This window comes from Macrotis lagotis, chromosome X (assembly GCF_037893015.1).
Source record: "Macrotis lagotis isolate mMagLag1 chromosome X, bilby.v1.9.chrom.fasta, whole genome shotgun sequence".
Lineage (NCBI taxonomy): Eukaryota > Metazoa > Chordata > Mammalia > Peramelemorphia > Peramelidae > Macrotis > Macrotis lagotis.
The window spans coordinates 621,227,732-621,245,900 of record NC_133666.1 but is presented as its reverse complement, the minus strand read 5'-3'; the positions used below and the strand labels follow the sequence as shown (position 1 = coordinate 621,245,900).

The 18,169-nt window shown below is 40.9% G+C and overlaps 1 protein-coding gene across 1 annotated transcript in view; it reads left to right on the top strand.

Moving 5' to 3' along the window:
- Positions 1 to 18,169, top strand: part of MROH1 (maestro heat like repeat family member 1) — a 176,801-nt gene that overhangs the window by 93,878 nt on the left and 64,754 nt on the right. The window contains exons 20-30 of the mRNA XM_074202153.1: positions 592 to 711; positions 1,875 to 1,997; positions 3,358 to 3,504; positions 3,734 to 3,760; positions 5,682 to 5,804; positions 6,249 to 6,328; positions 6,824 to 6,935; positions 7,187 to 7,282; positions 8,952 to 9,056; positions 10,961 to 11,096; positions 12,034 to 12,146. Coding sequence (XP_074058254.1) covers positions 592 to 711; positions 1,875 to 1,997; positions 3,358 to 3,504; positions 3,734 to 3,760; positions 5,682 to 5,804; positions 6,249 to 6,328; positions 6,824 to 6,935; positions 7,187 to 7,282; positions 8,952 to 9,056; positions 10,961 to 11,096; positions 12,034 to 12,146 — 1,182 coding nt within the window. The remainder of the gene's footprint in view (positions 1 to 591; positions 712 to 1,874; positions 1,998 to 3,357; positions 3,505 to 3,733; positions 3,761 to 5,681; positions 5,805 to 6,248; positions 6,329 to 6,823; positions 6,936 to 7,186; positions 7,283 to 8,951; positions 9,057 to 10,960; positions 11,097 to 12,033; positions 12,147 to 18,169) is intronic.

Below are 18,169 nucleotides of genomic sequence, written 5' to 3'. Positions count from 1 at the left end.
GATCATAACTGATATCTTGGCTCAACTTAAAAACTTCAATAATGAAGGACTTGCCTAATCCATGATTAGAAATGTTCTTTTCCTATATGGAGTTGAAAATCGCCTCCCTCTAACTTTCACCATTCATCTTAGTCTTCTCTGGGATAATACAGAACGAGTCTAATCAATTTATTCTTGGCACAAGATTTCTCTCTTGCTGTATTCTATGCAGACATAATTATTCCTTCCCATTTAACTTCAATCTGAGTAATTACCTCATCCCTCTTCTAGGAGAGACCATCACATGAACATTATAGAACATCATAGACAATCTGTACAGAAATACTTCCCAGAGGTTACATAGATAGCTTTCAGGAATGAGGAGGCTGTGTGTGTGGGAGGGTCTGTATCTGTGTCTGACTATATCAGTGTGATTGTGTTTATGTTCTAAGATACTCTGGGTTCTCCTGAGCAAGAGGGTAGAGATAAGCAGGACACAGCCTCTGAAGGGAATGTGAAACCATGTCTGGAGTCTGAGTTTCCTTTTCAAAAAGGAGTTGTATAGAAACTTTGATATTTATAATTTAAACAAATCTCAAATTTCGTTTCCAGAACTTCCTCTATAAATGCATAGGAACTACATTGGGGGCTACTTCAAATAAGGAGATAGTGAGAAAACATCTTCAGGAACTTCTAGAAACAGCCCGGTACCAAGAAGAAGCTGAAAGGGAGGTACTGAAACATTTTTCTTTTCTTTTTTTTTTTTAATCTCTAGAAGCCAAAAATGTCTTAAGTCTGGGCAAACCCTTGTGCAATCCCTATTTTTCCTCCATCAAACAATAAGTATTTTTATTTCCCATATTGTATTTCAAGAATGACTGTTTTAATGCATAGCATGGAAACAATGTAAAGATTATCAGATTGCCTTCTGTGGGGGGAGGGGATTGTAAAATTCAAAACCTTACAAAAATGATAGGTAGAAATTACTATTGTACATAATTAGAAAGCAAATAAATATTTATATAATAAAAATAGGGGGAAAAGAATGTGTTAAAATTAAGGAGGATTAGCATGTTCCTTTCCATTCTAATTATACTAACTTGATGTTCTAATACATTAAATAATAAATGTCACTGTCCCATGCCAGGGCTAAGATTCTTTAAAATATCCACCATTACCTCCATGTGCCCTTCTCAACATTTGTCTTCCCAAAGAAACCTCTCAGATAAATAAATGAGGAAACTTAAGAGTGCTCTCTTGTCCTCAGCCCCAGGACTGTAATCCTTCAGGACACTGGTTCCCCTCTGAACTGCTGTGATCCCAGAAGAACTTGGAGTTCTTCTTTTACTGAGTGATTCACCATTTTCCTTTCATAATTAAAAAAAAAAGTCATACCTTTTCCCAGGCTATATGGAGCAAGTATAACCTCTACCAAACTTGCTAATCTTCAGAGCAGAGGATACATGACTGGCTCTCCCATTTCCCCCTTTTGTGACCTCTTTGGTCAAATGCCTTTAGGGCAAGTCTGTGTGGTTCCTATGAACCCCATGCTTTTTAACCTGGGGGTATCCATTTGAGCAATTAAGAGGAATCTTGGGAGAGTTTCTGAGTTTCTCCCAACAGTTGCTATTACTGTTTTTCTTTTGGGGAAGTTCTTTTCAGAGGACACTCATAGACAGTATTTTTGAGCTCTTAAAAGGGTACTTAGTCCTGTATTGAGGTATTACATGGAGTGGTATAAAGAGGAGCTTGTTCCCTTAGTTGGTAGAGAGTCCCAGAAATCCCCATTGGAGAAACCAAGTAAAGTGGTTTTAGGGCAAGTCAACTTGCACAGAAATCCTAGGCTGGAATATGAAGCCCTTTAACTTGACTCTGTTTGTATATGCCATGCTCAGGGGTTGGCCTGTGGCTTTGGGATTTGTGCCATCAATCACCTAGATGACACCCTGATAAAGCTGGAAGACTTTGTGAAATCGGATATCTTCAGGAAATCTATGGGCATATTTAATATTTTTAAGGTATGTAGCTAATCTTCTTTAGAAGGGAAATTGGAAAGAATGATAAATATTAGGGGAAGAAGATTTATCTTGCTCTCTTGGTCTCAGGCCTCTAGAATCACAGTGTGTTCCCAGTTCTTCTATGTTTGGTATAACTATTATTTTGCCAACTTTTTGTGTCATGATTTTGCATCATTAGATGATGCCCATTTTGTCCCCTTTTCATGTTTGGGCAAACTAATGCACAAAGAATCAAAGAAAGTGAGTGATTAGTCCATGCAGATGAGATAGAGCCAACTTTAAGCCCTCACTGAATAGATTGGTGAACTAGGCTTCCTTTCTAGGGAGATCCTAGAAGATGATTTTGTAGTATTATCTAAGCCCTTTTGGTTTGCCTGGAACGCAGCATGCAAATTACCTTCCTTGGAAATGAGAAGGAAGAGGTCTTGAAGGACAGAAAGTCCAACTTTTTTCCATGATTTCTAGTAATCTAAGAATTAGGGGAGTGAGGGACCCTTGGAGTGCTTCTTCTAAGGGACATTGCCATCAGACAGCAGACTTTTCCTGGGACCTAGAATAGCTGCTAGCACTGAGAAGTTACTCTTTAGCTATTGGCTCTTAGTTGCCTGTCTTTGCTTTCAGTGTTAGGACTGTTCAGTAGGGATTTCTTAGGTTGCCAAAACTTCATCCTAAGTTCTTTAGTTTCCCTCTTGCTGAGGCCACATGGCAGCCTTGAGTTGGGAATTGGCTATCAGAGTTTTTCTTATCAGTCTCTGTACTCTGGTGGCGAAAATGTCTATTTTGAATCATGTTCAACTCTTCATAACCTGATTTGGGATTTTCTTGGCAAAGATACTGGAGTGTTTTGCCCTTTCTTTCTCCAGCTCATTTTACAGATGAGGAAATTGAGGTAAGCTGGATGAAGTGATTTGCCCAGGATCACATGGCTAGTAAGTTGTCTAAGGCTGGATTTGAATTCAGGAAGATGAGTCTTCCTGACTCCAAACCTGGCACTTTAGCCACTGTGCCACCCAATGGAGGCAGATACTTTTGTCAGTCTCTCCTACTTTCTCAGGTCTCCCCGGGCCTGTATTCCTCATTTATGTTTTTTCAGACTTTAACACTCCTTGTCCATCAGCATTTGTATAGGTGGGTTCTCTCCTCAAATGGAGATTCACTTGCCACTAACAATAACATTTGAATTGATTAAATACTCACTGAGCTACATGAAAATAACTCTTCTCACCTTCCATTGTCTCCATCTTTTCCTTCTCTGAGTGGGGGGGGGGGAAGTGTTGATGGTAATTGGGGGCAACACTGGGAAGACAGAACAACACATAGATGTTTTGAGTGTTTATTCACCCCTTCTCTGTCCTGTTAGGACCGCAGCGATACTGAAGTGGATAAAGTCAAAAGCACCCTGATCCTGTGCTATGGGCAGGTGGCCACTCATGCCCCTCAAGAGCTGGTGCTGGCTAGGATTGAGTCTGACATCCTCAGGAATGTCTTCCAGTACTTCAACACCAAGGTAGAGAGCTGGATAGCTTTTGTCCAGGGGAAAAAAGGGCTTGGAGGGTGGTAGGAGGGTACCAGCATGGCAGTTGGCTCCTGTTAGGAATGACCCTTCATGTAGCCCTGCCTAGTATGGGGCTTAGCAGGGCAAGGGTTGAAAATGAGGAGACCTCTAGACACTTAAGTGTTTGATTATATCACAGTTGCTCATTTTAATTTTTTGTTTTACTTTTTTTGTTGTTCAGGTTCTGGGAATAAAGTTAGAAACTAAGGTACAGTGTTGAGGAACTAAAGCTGAACTTTCTGTTCTTTCTTTGCTGTTTCTGTTTTTTCCTCTGTACTTGATCATGAGCATCAGGGAGGAAGGCTCTAGGAGAGAGCTTCCTGGGGGCTGCTGTCTTGGGGCCTGTGTTGAGAAGGAGGAAACTGAACATTTGAGGAAATTCTTTCCACTTTTCCCTCCCTCCTTTCTTTACTGGACTTTTTGGAGCTGGGACTGGCTGGAGCCTATGGAATCTGGGTAGGGGTGGGCCCACAGACCTCCTGCCCTATAGTTATACTTGTCTTGTGGGCCAGGCTTGTCCTGGGTCCTCCTACCCTGTGCTCAGCCTCATCCCTATCATTCAGGATCAGCCAAACAGAGAGATGATCAGAATTATTGCTTAATGCCAGGTCTTCTGAGCCCCCAAAAACCTTAGAAATGGCATTTCAGGTTATTCTTGAATTCCTCAGACCCAAGGGCTCATACTTCTCCAAGCTTCACTAATATGTTTCCCTTCTGCATTCGTGTTGGCACTAACCTGATGAGAAAGGGCTTCTGTAAAATGACTGAGAGTACCTTTCTTTGGGGCAGGTGGACCTTCTTTCTAAGAACAGACCAAGTTTCCTGGCTCCTTCATCTTTGCTTCTGTACTGCCTGGGGGATTCTTAGTGGATGGAGCAAATCTAATGGATGTAATTAAGAAATGTTTATTGATGGGAAAAGGTATTGAAGGCAGGAACATAAATTGGGATTAATGTCTCTCTTCACTCATTTCTTAGATGCTTAAAATGTCAGAACTGGAAAAAGATTTTAGAAATCCCCGAATTCAAGCCTCTTTGTCAGAGGATGAATCTTTAATTCATGGTATATTGCTGAACAAAACCTTCCACCTCCATCCCCAAAGAAAATCACTTGTTGAACAGCCCTTTTGGTATTGGCTCAAACCTCCTTGTCCAACCCAGTAATCCTCATATGATGGGAGGTTTCTGTGGATCAAGGTTTCCTGGGGTCTAGGTAGAGCAGGTACTGACTCCATACTATCCATGGGATCTTGGGGGACTTTTCCTAAACCTATCCTGGTAGCTTGTCTCCCCCTTTTCATTATCTTTAGGAAAGGATACTGACCAGGAATGCAAATTCCCGACTTCCCCATTTAGGGAATTACATTTCACTATTCTCTATAATTAGAGTATATATGTTGGAAACTGGCCTTCTTGGTAAATGGACATTTGATGTATGATAATGCCTTTAGCAGGAATTACATTTTGCAAAAATGTTTAAGTGATAACTATAATGCCTTATGACAGGCAAAGGTTGTTTCTTTCACTCTAGAGAAGCATTCCCCAGTTTAAGATAGTACTGGACCTCATAGAGTAAATGACCCTCAGATTTGGGGATATTGAATCATAGTAGAGCTGAATATCTTAGGATGCAGGGAATGAATCACTTGTCCTTTTGGACCCTCTTTGGTGCAGGTCCAGACCTTCAAGATAACTAGCCAGAGTAGAGGAAGGAGAAGGCAGCTTCTTTTAATGCACCTTTCTGATGGAAGTAGAGAATATTTCTGTCTCTAGAAAGGAAAAGACCAAAGTTTTGCCCTGTGGTAGTAGTCAGCAGCATTGAGTGATGGAAGCCATTTATACTAGGTTCTAAACTTGGGCCTTATTTATTTCAGTCTATTGTTCTCCATTTCAGAAGTTTGGGTAATATAGTTACCCATCTCAGGCACCTCAAGTATTCTGCCTTTAGATCTAGGACACTTAAAAGACATTGTACAGAGACCTGAAACATCCTGTCCTTAGATTCCTTTGTCCCACTTGATTTAGCTTATGTGATTGTCAGCTTTGGTGGTGGTAACTGGCTCTGGCAAGCCTACTGGCTCTTCTTTGGTGGCCATGTCCAGCCTTTTCTCCTGTGGTGTTTGTCATCAGGACCTCACCCTGAAGTTATGCCTCATTCGGAGCATCTGCATGATCAGCCAGGCCATCTGTAAGAGTGTTCAGTCTTCTTCCTTCGTCTTCTCACAGAAAGCAGAGTTGGTGGCTCAGATGATGGTGAGGCAAAACCAAACTGGAACTATTCTTCTTCAATTTAAGGATTAGTGGGATTTTTATAGGGGGGGGGTTGGGGAAGCCTAAGAAGAAACTAAGGTGGTTAAGGTTAGCAGTAGACATTGTTAGGGATTATGTTGCAATAAAATAGGAGAGGGTCTCCTAATGGGTTGTGGAAGGCCTACATGGGAACCAATGCAAAATATTGGGAATATGGTTGGAGTTCATTGGGAGGGTCTGTGAATTTAGATGAGGGTGTTTAAGAGTTGTAAAGAAAGAGTTGGGATGAGCATATAGTAGGGGACAGTAAGAACCTTCCACAACAGGGAATTTGTCTCTAGAGAGGAAAGGAAGTCTTCTCAGCAGGTGAGTAATAAGTGGGTAGTATAACAGAAAGAGAAGCACTGAAACAAGTGCTGTGGGACAGTTGTGGATTGCTTTGCCTAGGAATTTATAAGAGCAGAGTCTATGGATTTTCTGAAGACAGCAATACGCAAGAGAGCCATGATCACCTGTACTTACCTATCGTATCCTTTCTCTTCCTTCTGAAAATTACCTAGTTGGATGGTAGGTTGCTAACTGAGCTGGAGGAGAATGTCTGCTGAGATTGAGGTGATTTTAGCAGACTGCTGTAGCATTTTCCAATTGACCTTAGAGCTAAGGGCACATCCATCTTCTGTGGCTATAGCCCTTTCCTGGTTAGGTGGAATCAGGTGCCATTACCGAAAGGTTCTCACTCCTGCCATAGGTCTCTTTTTTATTTGTCTCCATTTGCCTTCCTTCCTTCCAGTTGAGGAACCTGACACTGTCCAGAACTATCCTCTCAGAGAGGGCAGATGGACTTAAGTGAGATAACATGTTTATCTCTAATGTACTAGATTACAATAACCCATATCAGGGTCCCTGACTGCCTTAGAAAGAAGCTCCTGCCTGTGCTCAGTCCTTAGAAGTCCTATGAAGTCCTATGAAGTGGAGATAAGATTTTAAGTACTCAAGGTGGGCTTCCTTGACTTACTTTCAAGAACATTGGAGCCTCCACTAGAAGATCTGGACAAAGCTGAATTGATCCACAGCTGCCTACATAGTGTGTTGGCCCTCCCTTCAGATGCTGGGACAACCTCCTCTGGCCAGCAGGTCTGAATGATAGGGGTCCTAATCAGACTTAACCTGGGGGCTTCACCTTGGGTGAGGGTCAGGGACTGGCTGGAATTGGCTTCTTTGCATATTCCCAGGTTAGTTGGGATGTACTACTGGGGAAGCTACTGTTGCTTGGGATTTGGCTCCTGTATTGAGCCTTTTCCTATTTCCTCCCTTATAAGACTATTTGGAGGGAAATGGGGGGGGGGTTATTTAAACCAACGGAAGGGTTACTTTTCTTCATCTAGACTCTGTACTTTGATACTATGACTGCACTCAAGGATTTGCTGACAAGCCTTCTACTTCGAAACTTGACTCCCCAAGGCCTGCAGACCATGTTTGAGGTATGATCAGGTTGGGTGGTGAGCTACATAGAACAGAGGGCCTATCCAGACCCTTATAGCTTCATCCTCACAGCTCCAGGAAGTTCAGCCAGAACTCATTCTCAACTCTTGAAATGGTTTTCATTTCTTTTAATGAGGTATGGAACTTTTCTTCTACTTCCTCATTTAGCCTGGAGCTATAGGGTGAGCTGGATAGCCAGTTTTTGTTACTTCTTTCATGGGTCCTGTGTCCCTTTGGGGGAGGCTAGGTGTGCTCCAGGAGGATCCTTCAGGTATTACCTCCTTGAACCAGCAGGAATTCTTGACTAGAACCCACCCTCCTATAACCCTGGTTCTTGTTTGGGAGCAGAGAAAGGGGAGTCCATGACTATGGTTACTCTATGCCATAATATATAACCCTATCTCCTTGACAAGGAGTCATTCAGTTTCCAATTCAGGATCTCCATTGATGGTGAACTCAGTACTTTCTGAAGTAGTCCATTCCTCTTTTGGACAGTTCTAATTTTTAAGAATTTTGTCATAGAGAAATCTGCATCTCTGATGCTTCTCATTATTCCCCTTCTCTGGTCAAGAACAAGGCTATATATATTCTTCTGCATAATCGTCTCATGAGAGTTGTTTGGATGATGAATTTTGGATGATGAAACTACAAGTTTTGTACTTTTTGTAGTCCTCCTAGTTTTTCCTTGAACTGTATTTCTTTTAACAACTGAGTTATGAAAGTTCTTGTCCCTAGTCTGATTGTCTCATATGTTCTAGAATGGTTTTGGTTTGTTGAGCCATTGAAACATGTCCACAGGTTGAATATGGGCATGATTATATTTCTCTGCTTTATGTCCTGCCTTTCTTGGATCATTTCCCTACCCTTATAAATTAGGCACAGGAACCATGTTGCTAAGACTTTCTTGAGTTGTATCGATACAAAGCTAAAGGGAGTTGATTCCTCACTGAGATAGACTTTTGTTTTGTTTTGTTTTTTTGCTTTTTGGGTTTTTTTTAGGTTTTTGCGAAGCAATGGGGTTAAGTGGCTTGCCCAAGGCCACACAGCTAGGTAATTATTAATTGTCTGAGGCTAGATTTGAACTCAGGTACTCCAGGGCTGGTACTTTATCCACTGCGCCACCTAGTCACCCCTTGAGATAGACTTTATACTTGACTCTCATATGAGTTTCCTCTTTATTTATGAGAACTTTGTCTCTCCATTAGATATTGAGCCCACAATGGCCAACCCTATGGAGGTACTTCAAATAGGGTAGTTGTAGGAGCCAGGCAAACCAGGAAACAAGGGATGCTATTCATAAATAGCTGGTTTCAAGCTCCAAGGGCAAAAACTTCACTCATGGCGCTACTTGTCAAAGTGTGGGGTCAATTTGAATGTGTTTCAAAATACTATCACATTTGTTCTCTCACTTGGACATTGTGGGATAGCTAGATCCAGATGACTATGATACTACAATTAACTCCCTGTGCAACACTCACACTTCTCTAAACCTGGAATTGGTCTTGTAGTGGAGCTGACTGAGAGGCTTGTAACCCAAAAGGAGTCCTGCTCAGCTATCTCTTTCTGTGCCTAGTGGGACTTTTATCTCTGAAATCTGTGTACATCTTACCTACCTCCATCCCAGCTGGCAGTGTGGTAAAGCTCTTTTCCTCCTCATCCTACTTACAGCACTTGACCCCATGGATCAAATCCCCCAAAGGACATGAGCGGGAACGTGCCCTTGGGTTGAGTGCCTATCTGTTGCGCTACTTCTTGGAACATTTGAATGTAATTGTAAGTATATTTGTATGCCTCCAGTTATTTCCATGCCCTTGTTACAGGTCTGTTCCCTCATGGCGCCACTGTCTCTTTTGCCTCCAGATGTGTTGGCTATTTCCTCCCTTGCCAGAGTTGGGAGGGACCTCTAGGGTCATTTAGTCCAAATCCCTGATGAGTAGTTATTAATCTGTGCTTGAAGTCCTCCAATAGCGAAGAACTTGCTTCATCCTGAAGTTTCTCATTCCACTTTTGCAAATCTCTATTGAAAAGAAGTTACCCTTTAGTCTGCCCGGCCTATTTTTTCCTCTGGCTGCCTGGCTTTCATTTAGGCCTATTTTTCTGTGTCCCCTGTTTACCCTCATTCTGTTTTGTTTACCTTCCACAGTGGAATCCTTTGACTTTTCTTTTCATCTTTTTTTCTCCTCCCTGCCTTTCTGTTGAACCTTTATGTCTAACTAGGTGTTAAGGATGGGGAAGCAGGAGAAGAGGCATTTTATTAATTGGACAAATATTTACTGAATATTTGCCATTTGCCCAGCACCCCTTCACTCAAATCCAGTTCATGTACATTGTAATATCATCACCTTCCTGATATCATGGTCTTCTTCAAGAACAAAGGACAAACATCATCATCATCACAAATGAAAGATATGAATCAGGATGACTGGAGATGGCCCTGGATGTAAGACAGGGTTAAGTGACTTGCCCAAGGTCACACCATGTCAAGTGTCTGAGACCTATTTCAAACTCCTGTTCTCCTGAATCTAAGGCCAGTGTTCTACCCACTGTGCCACCAAGCTGCTGCCATTTGTGAAGAACTGTGGGGAAATGTAAAAATTTAATATGATAGTTTCTGACCTAGTAAACTTAAGTATCCCATGGGGAAGAGAACTTGTTATTAATCATAATACAGGATACCATAAAAGAAATTAAGTTCTATAAGAATTCAGAGTAGAGAGAGATCACTTTTACTTGGAAGGATCCAGGAAAGTGTCCCAGAGGAGAGTGACATTTAAGTTGACCCAGGAAGAATGGGTAGGATTTTGACAATTGAAGATTGTCATAGGAAAATATGAAAAAAAGGCATTAAGGGAGGGATAGAACAGTCATGTTTGATGCATGGCTTGTAGTCAGGCTGAAGCAGAGTCATTCATAAGATACTGCTCCTCTTGTGGGAGACAAGCTAGAAAGGCAAATGGAAGGGGGGCAACAACAGTGTTTGAACTAACCAGTTTGGACTTGATTCAAGAAGAAATCAGTGGCTATTATTAAAGGTTGATAAAGAGGGTAGTGACTGATTAGACATGCATTAATATGCATTCATCTGATGGTCCTTGCAGAATGGATAAGGATATAGAGAAACCAGTTAGGAAGCTCTTGCAGCCACTCAGATAAAAAGTGATAAGGGCTTGGACAGGGGTGGCATCTGTGGAGATAGATAAGGGTATGAATTTAAGATGTTTTCAATGATACCACCAAAACAAAGGTGAAATGCAAGTAAACTTGATTAGCACAAATAGACTCTAAGCTGGCCATGCACATTTATGGATGTACATTCATATGTACACCCCTGACATACAGTGAATGATGGCTAGAGTGACTAAAGACAATTGGTCAGAGGATTATCCCAATAGGGAGAAGGTTATCTTTCAAAGTTGTAATCTGCTTCTCATCTGTAACTTGACCTCCCTTTCCTGAGTTTCTGGACCTAATTAATTGCACTGGTTCTTTATGTGAAAATCCTGGAGCAGTGATAACTATTCTCAGTTCAGCAAGGTCCAAAATGCCATCTACACTAGCCTTGGACAAAACTTCACTAGGGTCCTACCTGACTTAGCCTCCCAGGTATAAGAGTGAATGATGTTCACAAGACTCCAAGTTTCTTTTCACTTCCATTCAGGGTTTCCCTCTCTCCCCAGGCAATCGTACCATTCCATAACTTGGGGCTCCTTGTTGGGATCTTCTCTCCGAGGTGTGCAGACTCACTGTCTTCTCTCCGACAAGATGCCTTGGATTGTGTTTACTCCTTACTCTACATACAGTTATTCTATGAGGGTGAGAGCCACTGGGCTTTGGGAAGGGGGTGGGGTGTAGGAGGGAAGAATGGTCATTGTAAGACTGCCTAATGAGCCACCAGCTTCTAATCTTGATTCGGATTAGTTGTAGGATCATGGGTAAGTCACTTCCCCTTCTTGTGTCTTCATCTTTTCATCTTTATAATGAGAAAATTTTATTCTGTAACCTTGTGGGCATTTCCCACCTTGTACAAGAATGCTGTCTGGGGATTTAGATCTTCTATTGATGACTAAAGATAAATAAAGTAGGAGCAGTTAGATTTGATATTGGGCATATTTTCTAATGTCTCACAGACCCATGGATAAAACATTTATTGTTCTGTTATTGTTTAGTCATTTTCAGTCTTGTCCAACTTTCCATGGCCCCATTTGGGTTTTCTCAGCAAAGATACTGGAATGGTTTGCCATTTTCTTTTCCAGCTCATTTTCCAGATAAGGAAACTGAGGCAAACAGGGTTAAGAGACTTGTCCAGGGTCACCCAGCTAGAAAGTGTCTGAGACCAGATTTGAACTCTGGTCTTCCTGTTCCAGGTCCTGCACTTTAGCTACAGCACCAGCTAGTTGTGTTTAGGTGAAACCTGCTAGCCAGTATCATATGCACCCTGGTCTAGTCCAGTTTATCCCACCCGACAATGCCCCTCAGGCTTTGCATTTATTGCTTATTTTTTTTCCTCCCCCTAAAGTGGGTTAGACTTGCTGTTCCCTACTTATTGCTTACAAAAACAGGAAAAGAAGTGGCTCTCTGAAGTGCCCTGGAGTCTCATGAAGCCCATCTAGCCCCAGCTTAACTTTCTAGAACTGTTGCTGCCAGGAGAGGGCAACCTGATTCCAGGAATTAGAACTTCCTAAATTGGTTGTGTCAGACTAGAGAAAGGCTTTACTTAGGCTATACTGATAAACTTTCTTTTCTTCCACAGGTTTTGCCCAAGATTATCAGGATGAAGTAGCAGAGAAACTCTTAACTCTCAAAGATAGTCTATCTAATCCCGATGTCGGTGTTCTCTTCCATACTTGCTACAGCATTGCCCAGGTAAGAACAACTAGAACCCTAGCCCTGGAGCCCTGCTCCAATGGGACAGTGGAAGATGAACGCTCAACAGCCAGCCTGTGAACAGCTTCAGCAAGGCCTTCTACTTCTCTGTGAACCAGACTGGTGCCAATAAGTTCAGCGAACAGAGAAAAGAAACAGAGGTTTTAGTAGTACTTGTAAGCAATTAGACCAGTAGATGTGGATCGGGCAGGGCAGGCACAAACCAACTTTCCATGGAGGAATTATCTGGGAAATTCAGGTCAAAATGGAATACTCCCTCTTCTTAATCAGACCCCTCTATAAACTTAGTCTCTCAAGGCTACAAAAAAAGGAAATACCAAGATCTGAATCCATTTTTGAGACCATACCATTCCTTTCCACCTTACTGGAAACCTCAAGACAATACTTGTTGACCATTAACTTCAACTTCATCAGCAAGGGAGCTCGGGCTTCATATAAATTCAGAAAGTGATCCAGGGGCTCCTGCACTTTTAGTTTATGACCCCTCACTACTCTCTTTCTGGAACACCCAGCTGGTAGGGACATTTGTCAAAGCACTTGATCTTTATCCAGGGTTGGAAGGAACATGTACCTATTAGCCTCTGGAAGGTCAACATAGGCTGCAAATTACAGACATAGTCCAGCCTAAGGATCTTTTGAAGCTGTCTGACTTTTGTGAGTGAATTCCCAGGAGGTCCTAGTTAAAGGGCATTGCTGCAGTCTAATATAGTGGCCCCTCAGGCTTGGTTTTGTTCTGGTAGGGTCCACTTCAGAGGGAGGAGGCCAGACTGCCTAGTTGAAAGTGTCTGGTTAACAGCATTTTTGGCTGCAGCTCCCACCTGGAAAAGCTGGAGCTGCTAGGAGGCCAGGAACTGTACCAAAGCTACAGACCTCAGTGGGGAAGGGCCATGCCACAAGAAATTTATTTTGTCCCCTTTCCTTCTATGGATCATCTAGCATCTATCCTTTTTGGACTTAGCCTTATTTGGTGAACTTCACAGTTTGATGTAACTATGTACTTGCTATGGGCAAAGGTGAGAGGGAAATAGCAAACACCCAGAGGGTAGAAAGGCACTGCCTTACTAATTCAGTTATCATCTTTCCCCAGCCTCTGGGGATCAGCCATCCAGATGAGAGTCCCTTGTATAGCTTGAGCCATTTTCTTAAGCATTGTGGGCCTAGCATGGGTCTTGGGAAATGCCATATTCAATTCAATTAAAGAAACATATATCAAGAAGCTACTCTGGGTTTTGATTTCTCTACACTAAACAATGGAGATGCAAAGATGAAGAATCACATTCTCCTTAACTTCAATAAATTTATAAGGAAGTAGGAGAATGACAAGTAGATTCTTATAATAAAGTTAGAATGCAAAAATTATAGGAAAAATTTGACAGAAAGGCTTTAGAGATTGAAGATGTGGAGGGTCATTTTCAGGGAGGAATCATAGAAGGCCTAATGGAAAATATAGTCTGTTGCTTGAAGAAAGAGAAAGATTTTAGTACCTAGATATGCTGAGAAGTCATCCCTTTTAGGCAAGATAAAATCAGGTAATCTGCTTGGTCTTGAAAATAGAATGTAAGGGGCAGCTAGGTGGCACAGTGGATAGAGCACCAGCCCTGGAGTACCTGAGTTCAAATCCGGCCTCAGACACTTAATAATTACCCAGCTGTGTGGCCTTGGGCAAGCCACGTAACTATTGCCTTGCAAAAACCTAAAAAAAAAAATAGAGTGTAATGAATCCCCTCAGTGCTACTTGAACAGGGAACTCTAAGTTGATCTCTGAACTAAATAGGAAGGGGAGAGCTTCACACTTCCTGGAGGATCTTGAGCTGCTGTCACTAGTAATCAAGCTTTGGAGGATAGGATAACTTCTGATGAAGAGGTTGGGCATAATGCCAGACAACAATGAACACCAAAAGCTGTGAGATCAGAGACAGATTTCTTTAGGTACATTATCCAATTCTAATCCCCACCATAAGCTTGGAGGAAGCTGGCTCCTCACTTTATTGGAAAAAGGTTCTGGAGTTAGTTTCTCCCTAACGTACACTCTGATATTTGATTTTCTCCCAGACTTTGACCTGGATGGAATATTTTAATGGCTTCATTCTAAAACCTGGAAGAAAGATCTATGCTGGGACAACAACCCACCCCTTTCCTTTCTTCATTTTAGCTAGCCTCAGAGGCACCTTTGGTGGCAAAAAGGGAGTCATAGCTCATATTTCTCCTTCTTCCCAACTATTCATAATTCCAGTCTTCTTTTGTTTCAAGGGTGCTCTTGCCTTCTGGTCAGAATCCCTCCTTTTTCTTATTTCTAAAAGCTATATTTCTAGTCATTAAATGAAGATTTCTTGCCAGCTACATCCTCCATGATGGCCAAACTGAGGTCATAACCTTTGCCTTGAATTGGGCCAGAGGAATGGGAATACTTTGGGCCCATCTTCATTTCATTTTGAATATTATGTTATTTAGTACAAATTGATGGACTAAGAGTGAAGAAAACTGTTGTTTGATGTGCAGGACCTGACAATCAAATGCATCTTCCCATCTGTCCATCAACTATGCTTTCCCCATCCCATCCCATTCCACTCCCGCTCTTACTCAGAAAAATAGTAATCAAATGAATATTATTGCTACTAGAGAGGACTAGAGAAGACCTAATGTAATGTGACTATACTGAGAATTCTTCGACTGCCTATACCAGGGCTTCTTTTTTTAATTTTATAAAGGTTTTATTTATTTTGAGTTTTAGAATTTTCCCCCCAATCTTGCTTCCCTCCCCCCACCCACCACAGAAGGCAGTTTATTAGTCTTTACATCATTCCCATAGTATGCATTGATCTAAGTTGAATGTGATGAGAGAGAAATCATATCCTTAAGGAAGAAACATATAGTATGAGATATAGCAGAATTACCTAGTAAGACAATTTTTAAAAAATTAAAGGTACATAGAAAATCTTTGGTCTTTGTTCAAACTCCACAATTCTTTCTCAGGATTCAGATGGCATTCTCCATTGCAGATATCCCATATGTGGAGGCTCATTTTCAGGGAGGAATCATAGAAGGCCTAATGGAAAAACATGGTCTGTTGCTTGAAGAAAGAGAAAGATCCTGTTGTGCCTGATTGTTGCCCTGTTGGTATGAGCATGTCCATTAAGGTTGATCCTCATTTCCATGTTGCTGTTAGGGTGTACAATGTTCTTCTGGTTCTGCTCATCTTGCCCAGCATCTCCTATCCCTCCTGCTTTCTAATAGAATAATAGTGTTCCATGACATACATATACCACAGTTTGTTAAGCCATTCCCCAATTGATGGACATTCCCTCAGCTTCCATTTCTTTGCCACCACAAACAGATCTGCAATGAAAATTTTTGTATAGGTGATGTTTTTACACTTTTTCATAATCTCTTCAGGGTATAGACCCAGTAGTGGTATTGCTGGATCAAAAGGTATCCATATTTTTGTTGTCTTTTGGGAATAATTCCAAATTGCTTTCCAGAAAAATTGGATGAGTTCACAGCTCCATGAACAATGTATTAGTGTCCCAGATTTCCCACATCCCTTCCAACACTGATCATTGTCCTTTCTGGTCATATTGGCCAGTCTGAGAGGTGTGAGGTGGTACCTCAGAGATGTTTTAATTTGCATTTCTCTAATAATTAGTGATTTAGAGTAATTTTTCCTATGACTATGGATTGCTTTGATTTCTCCATCTGTAAATTGCCTTTGCATATCCTTTGACCATTTGTCAATTGGGGAATGGCTTTTTTTTTAATTTGACTAGTTCTCTGTGTATTTTAGAGATGAGTCCTTTGTCAGAAATGCTAGTCATAAAAATTGTTTCCCAATTTACTACATTTCTTTTGATCTTGATTAAAGTCTGTGCAAAATATTTTTTAGTTGTTTTTTTTTTTTTTTTAGGTTTTTGCCAGGCAAACGAGGTTAAAGTGGCTTGCCCAAGGCCACACAGCTAGGTAATTATCAAGTGTCTGAGACCAGATTTGAACCCAGGTACTCCTGACTCCAGGGCCCATGCTTTATCCACTGCACCACCTAGCCACCCCACAAAATCTTTTTAATTTAATGTAATCAGAATTATCTAGTTTATTTTTAATGGTGTTCTCCATTTCTTCTTTGCAAAGATCTGACAGGTAAACTATTCCTTGATCTAGTTTGCTTATAATATTGTTTTTTATGTCTAGATTCTGTATCCATTTTGATCTTATCTTGGTATAGGGTGTGAGGTGTTGGTTTAATCTAAGTTTCTTCTAATTTTCCCAACAGTCCCAATAGCTGGACTCTTTGGGTTTATCAAACAGTAGATTACTATAATCATTTCCTGCTATTGCACCTAGTCTATTACACTGATATACCAGGGCTTCTTAACCTCTTTCTGTCATGGACCTTTTGGTAGCTAAGTGAAACCTATGGACACTTCTCAGAATACTGTTTTTAAATGCACAAAATACAATACATAGGATTTCAACTAAATTGAAATCATTAGAAAAAGTGCTTTTAATAAACAAGTTCTCAGGTTTAGAATCATTGGCCCAGACTAAAATTCCATATCCTATTAACCACACTCAAATGGATGCTATATTCCCCTTAGTAAATTGCAAACAGAGACTCTCACTTCTTTATTTTTATCCTTTTTCACCAGCACAATGCCTCACAGGTTAATAGGATCTTACTAAATGTTTGTCTGTTGACTGATTGAAGGATGTGCTGTGGGCTGTTTGAGGCTTGATAGACAATAGAACCCATCCTAGGGGTCAAGTGAAGCAAGTGAGAAGGAAAAAATTTGGTTTAGGGAATGAAGATACAGTTGTATTTTTCTTTCTTTTCTTTTTTTTTTCTTTTTTTAAGATTTTTTTGCAAGGCAATGGGGTTAAGTGGCTTGCCCAAGGCCACACGGCTAGGTAATTATTAAGTGTCTGAGGTTGGATTTGAACTTAGGTACTCCTGACTCCAAGGCCAGTGCTCTATCCACTGTGCCACCTAGCCGCCCCTTGGTGACCTTTATCAACACCCATAAGTTCAATTATTATCTCTGTATAAATGGCTTCAAAATCTAGATCTTCAACCCTGATTGTTATATATCCCCAACTGGATGTTCTCAGCATCTCCAAGTTAACATATATTCAAAATAGAACTTATCCCCTCCTCCATAATTCCTTACTTCCATACAGGGCACTGCTATCTTTTCTAGTTACAATCTCCAAGTCCTTAATTCTCCCCTGACCAGTCTCCTCTCCCAGCTGCCAAATTTTGATAGAGTTAGCTCCATAATATCTTTCCCATCTGTTCCCTTCTCTTCACAATTCTAGTTCAGATCCTAATTGCTTCTTTTCTAGATTATTGTAGTAGCCTCCTAAAGGGTTTTTAGCCTTCTAAATTCTCTCTCCAATCTATCTTCTAGTCAGTTGTCAAAATAATTTTGCTAAAGGACAAATCTGATCAACCTCTGCTCATGAAGCTTCCATTTTTCTCTAGATTAAATTAAAAATTTCTCAGCTTGGCATTTAGAGCCCTTTATTATCTGTCTCTAGCCTTCTTTCCAGACCTGTACTTGTTACTTTTCTTCACCTACTCTGTTTTATCTAATTTGACTTGATTTCTATTCCCTGAATTTGGCTTTCAATCTTGCACCTCCATGTATTTACATATTAAACCTTTCCTGATCTCCTTGTATCTCCTTAAATTTAAGGAGAATGTCACCTTCTTGAGGCATAGACTTTGTCTTTTTGTGACTAGTACAATACTTTGCACATAGCAGGTATTTAATGTTTGTTGAATGAGTGTGTACTTGATCTTTCATTAGATTATAAAATTCTTGAGAGCAGGATTTGTATTGTTGTATTTCTTTGTATTCCTAGAACTTAATGTGGTGCCTTGCACATTGTACTTAGTTAATATATATTTATTGAATTCAATTGCATTCTCTGTCCACTACTTTTGTGTGAATCCTGGGCTGAGAAATTAAGGACCAATCTCCTATATCTGACATATCATGAGCACTTTG